Source organism: Eufriesea mexicana, unplaced genomic scaffold (assembly GCF_001483705.2).
Source record: "Eufriesea mexicana isolate 0111107269 unplaced genomic scaffold, ASM148370v2 scaffold9405, whole genome shotgun sequence".
In the NCBI taxonomy this organism is placed as follows: domain Eukaryota; kingdom Metazoa; phylum Arthropoda; class Insecta; order Hymenoptera; family Apidae; genus Eufriesea; species Eufriesea mexicana.
The window spans coordinates 237,739-242,182 of record NW_016917148.1 but is presented as its reverse complement, the minus strand read 5'-3'; the positions used below and the strand labels follow the sequence as shown (position 1 = coordinate 242,182).

The window sequence follows — 4,444 nt, the reverse complement described above, 5'->3', positions numbered from 1 at the left end:
CCACTAGGGCGCATGTCGGGTCTCGACGCGTAGCCACCTCCACGTGGTGAGACCTGGTAATTGGTATCGTTTCCCAAAGAACAATTTTTCGGAAACGATTCCAAGCTGAGAGCTACGATTCGGATTTAAGATTATTGTTATCAATTGTAAATTTTCATAGTTCCTTTTGAACTTTGTGATTTTTCCGAAATTGTATAACAAAATTTTAATTTTTCTTTGTCGTAGACTATTATGTCGTAGTTCCGTTGCACTTGGTGCTCGGATTTTGAGTAGCTAAGGCATTGTTGGTGTTAGCGAACAATGACTGCATGACACAAGCGTGTAAGTATACGCATACCGTTTAATATTTCTTTCGAGTTAATAGAATTAAAAATGGTCTTGACAATTTGTACCATGGGTTCTTTGCAGAAAAGTGTACAGAATACGATACCTACTATGCCCGCAGAGTTTCCTGTGAAATAAAGAACGTTTTGTCAAAATGCACTGATGGTGCGTATGGAATACCCTCGGCGGCTTATTTTATAATTCGATGACAAATTATAATTATTCGTAAACACAAATACGTATGGACATTCATAGACTTCGGATACTCTCGTCTAACTTGTAAGGTAATAATGAATCTCCTAATGTTTCTATTTTTTTATATAATACTTCGTTTTATCAAAAAATCGTACGTTTTGATGCCAGAATTTTCAAAAATTAATGGTGATAGAGTAATTCTGATTACGGATTCATTTTCAAGAAAATAAACTCTACAAGAATTACCCAATGGATATTATAGATTCAAATTCGTGTCTGACAAAATAATTAGAAATTCAGAAAATGTTCATTGTATTTACAAATTCTTGTTTTGGATATTAATATCTTACCAAATATCGTCTAAATGGTATGTGCTTAGTTTATCATATATTCCACAAAGTTTTATACTAAACAATAATGTAATTACTTTTTAAATAGGGTATCCTTCAATTTCCCGATATTTCAAAAATTTTCTACGACCCAATATATTGCTCAAGTATTATTTTACCAAATTGAGTTCCCAAGATCCATGGAACCGATGTCGGGGATGGATTAGTTGTCCAGGCCCTTGCATACGATCCTTGATCCACGTGCCCATGAATTTCGAGTTCGCATCTGCGTAAAGATAAAACCCCATGCCGTGTCGAAGATTCTTCTTCCAGGAGCCTTCGTAGACGTCTCCATTCATATAATAATACACACCAAACCCGTACCTAGTATCTCGTTTCCACTCGCCTGCGGAATACGTGTTAATCTGCACATAGTGTATCAAACGTTTTCCTCTTTCTTTCCTATTATATAGTATCCACCACACTACGGAACCACTATTTTAGCATAACAATAGGACTAAAACATAACATATAGACCTTACATTTTATATTCGCAAATTCTACAATGTACCCTCAAAACTTTCATCACGTATCCTATCCGCATTGAAAAATCCTACAAAATAAAATTATTTCTTTCGGACCTTTCAGTTAAGTCACTTTCGTAGGTATCGGCGCGTTTATAATCTACATTAAATAACATTAAAGCCCAAAAAAAATAATTTTATTACTTATTTCGTGTTTCATTCATTGGTATTACAATAAAATAGAACTGCTTTTGCAAAAATAGTGGAAAATCGAATCTTCACATTAACTTTGTAGCTCGGTTCTAATTAATTTTTCATATTATCGTTATAAATACTATAGATATTTGGAGAAGACTATAATTAAATTATGATTAACCTAATTGCATCGGCGTTTATTTACCCTCATAACGCGTCCCGTCAGGGTACCAGAAAGTCTCTTGACCATACTTAACGCCATGTCTCCATTCGCCGGCATATCGGGCACCGATTTTGAACACGTATAGTCCGCGACCATGTCTCAATCCTTTGCAGTATAATCCAACGTACATATCGCCATTTGGAAGAAATGCTTTCCCGTGACCATGTCTATCACCTTTCTCGTTCCTCTTTCCTTCGTATAACTGTAATTATTTTCGTTATAATACTTTCCCAAGCGACGGGACGACGAACATAACCTCACAGCTCGATCTCCTATGCAGTATAATGGGTTAGCTGAGGTATACTGCACATCGACTATGTAGAAGGATATTTTCAGGTAGAAGTATGAGCATTAGGTGTAATATACTTGGAAAGGAAGGAAGGTATAGAAATAATATGTGTGATTCTTCATAAGCATTTCTATGTGGAGATTATGAAATTGTGGAATCGAGTGTTTCGCGTTTATTAATTATGAATGAAGAATGCATCGGAATGACGAAGTACTACACCAAGTGATTAATGTAGAATATTAGAAGTTTGACAAGAGAGTAACTCGTTGGTGATTTGAGGTTTTAGGTTACAAAGTAGATATATTTAAACATTCTATTGCAATATATTATTAAATAAAAAAATTAATTGTAAAACTTTGTAAATTTACAGAAACACTCTTTTAAATATCGTAATTAATGTCTAATAGCTCTCAAAACTTTTGTAAATTTCATGTGAAATTAAAGGTAGTTTCCATGGATTTATTCCACATAGAGTATGAAAATTTAATTTCGAGATTATGGAGTTTGAACGAGAGGTACAATTCTATTTGAATAATTGAAAATTACGGGTCGTAGGTTGTTAAAAGTTTCTCAAATATGGAAATTCGGATTGCTAATTTCTTAGGTTAGTAAACTCGAAAATGTAATTTCAACAGGATATTACGGTGATTACTCAGGTGGAGGAATAATTACCCCCAATGGATGTACTTCCGCTTCCCCTTGTTCTGCAGGGATGTCTGGATTTTCCATCGTGATTTGTATGTGCAAACTTCCTTTGCTCTTGCAATATTACGACGTCATCGAAGACATGGAAATCGTAAGCAGTTCTTGTTTTGTGTTTACATATAATTAATAGAAGTGATATAATGTTCAAAATAAAATTAATGGTAGGATGTCTTGAATAAGTTTGTTTAGATTTATATAATTTGTATTATTTATACTGCAAAATAGGGTAAATATTGTTGCAACCTGCGAAATACTGCATAGATCGCCAATAATGTAGAGAATGACAGGTAATTAAGAGATGATAAATAAATCAGTAATGTAGAAGACGGCCAATAATGAAGAGGTGATAAGTATTCGACAATCTATAATGTATACACAGACTGTTAATGAGGAGATGATGCGTAACAGAACAATAGGTAATGAAGAAAATAACTGTTACTAAAGATGTAATAAGAAACATGATAATAGATGAAGTAGAAAACAACCTTTACCGAAGAGATGATAAATAACTCGATAATCGGCAATGTAGAAAACAACTGTTTCTGATTAGGTGATAAGCAAGTCTATAATCAATAATGAAGAAAACCCCTGGTACTGAGGATATAATAAGAAACTCGACCATCGGTTATTTAGGAAACTACCGTTGCCAAAGAGAGATGGTAAGTAACTCGATAATCGGTAATGTAGGAAACAACTGTTTCTGATTAGGTGATAAGTAAGTCTATAATCAATAATGAAGAAAACAACTGGTACAGAAGAGGTAATATGAAACTTGACCATCAGTTATTTAGGAAACAACCGTTTCAAGGAGATAACGAGTAATTCGATAATCGATAATGAAGAAAATTACTGATACTGAAGGGGTAATGAAAAACTCGATAATCAGTAATGAAGAAAACTACCGTTACCGAAGAGATGATAAGTAACTCGATAGTCAATAATGTAGGCAACTTCTGTTACAGTATGTATGATAAGTAGCTCGATAATTGGAATGTAGATTATGATTGATACTGAAGAGATGGTAAGTAAATCGCTAATATTCGCAACGTAAATTTATAATACAAGTGAAAAAATGATAAATTATTGGTTATCGTTAGTACATATGACGAATTTGTGTTAAAATGGATCCGTAACTTCAAAAGAAGTTAATAGATTATTAAATTTGTTGTTAATAACAAATTAAAATTACTTTAACAATTGGTTTGCAACGCCTCTCCGCGATAAAAGTCAAAAAAGTTAATGAATTATTATCTACTATTTAAACAAACAACGTATTTGTGTTGAAATGTATCCATGACTTACAAAAAGTATATAAATTTATTGTTAATAGCAAGAGAAAATTATTGAGAACAAGTAGTTTGCAACGTATATTAACGATAAAAGTCAAAAAAGGTAATAAATTATTAGCTGCTAGTTAAACAAACAACGTATTTGTGTTAAAATTTATATATAACTTACAAAGAGTTAATAAATTAATAAATTTATTGCTAATAACAAATTAAAATCATTGATATCAAATAGTTTGCAACGTATATTAATGGTAGAAGTCAAAAAAGTTAATAAATTATTAGTTATTACAGCAGAAAAGTAACTTTTAGAGGAATCGGTAAAGTTCGGAAATTTTCGCTGATCCTCGGCCGGCCGCCGCTATATAAGGGGC

The 4,444-nt window shown here is 32.8% G+C and overlaps 1 protein-coding gene across 1 annotated transcript; it reads right to left on the bottom strand.

Moving 5' to 3' along the window:
* Positions 1-1,018: 1,018 nt before the first annotated feature.
* On the bottom strand, positions 1,019-2,808 carry LOC108553107 (radial spoke head 1 homolog). The gene is made up of 3 exons (XM_017907872.1): positions 2,752-2,808; positions 1,769-1,992; positions 1,019-1,265 (listed from the first exon to the last, which is right to left on the bottom strand). The coding sequence occupies exons 1-3, from the start codon at positions 2,806-2,808 to the stop codon at positions 1,019-1,021; spliced, it is 528 nt and encodes a 175-aa protein (XP_017763361.1).
* Between the last annotated feature and the right edge of the window lie 1,636 nt (positions 2,809-4,444).

Coding starts and splice junctions, on each gene's coding strand:
- LOC108553107 (XM_017907872.1), bottom strand. CDS start 2,808: ATGGAAAATCCAGACATCCCTGCAGAACAAGGGGAAGCGGAAGTACAT. Junction 1,993..2,751: donor CGGAAGTACATCCATTGGGG/GTAATTATTCCT, acceptor AAATAATTACAG/TTATACGAAGGAAAGAGGAA. Junction 1,266..1,768: donor GGGACGCGTTATGAGGGTAA/ATAAACGCCGAT, acceptor GCAGATTAACAC/GTATTCCGCAGGCGAGTGGA.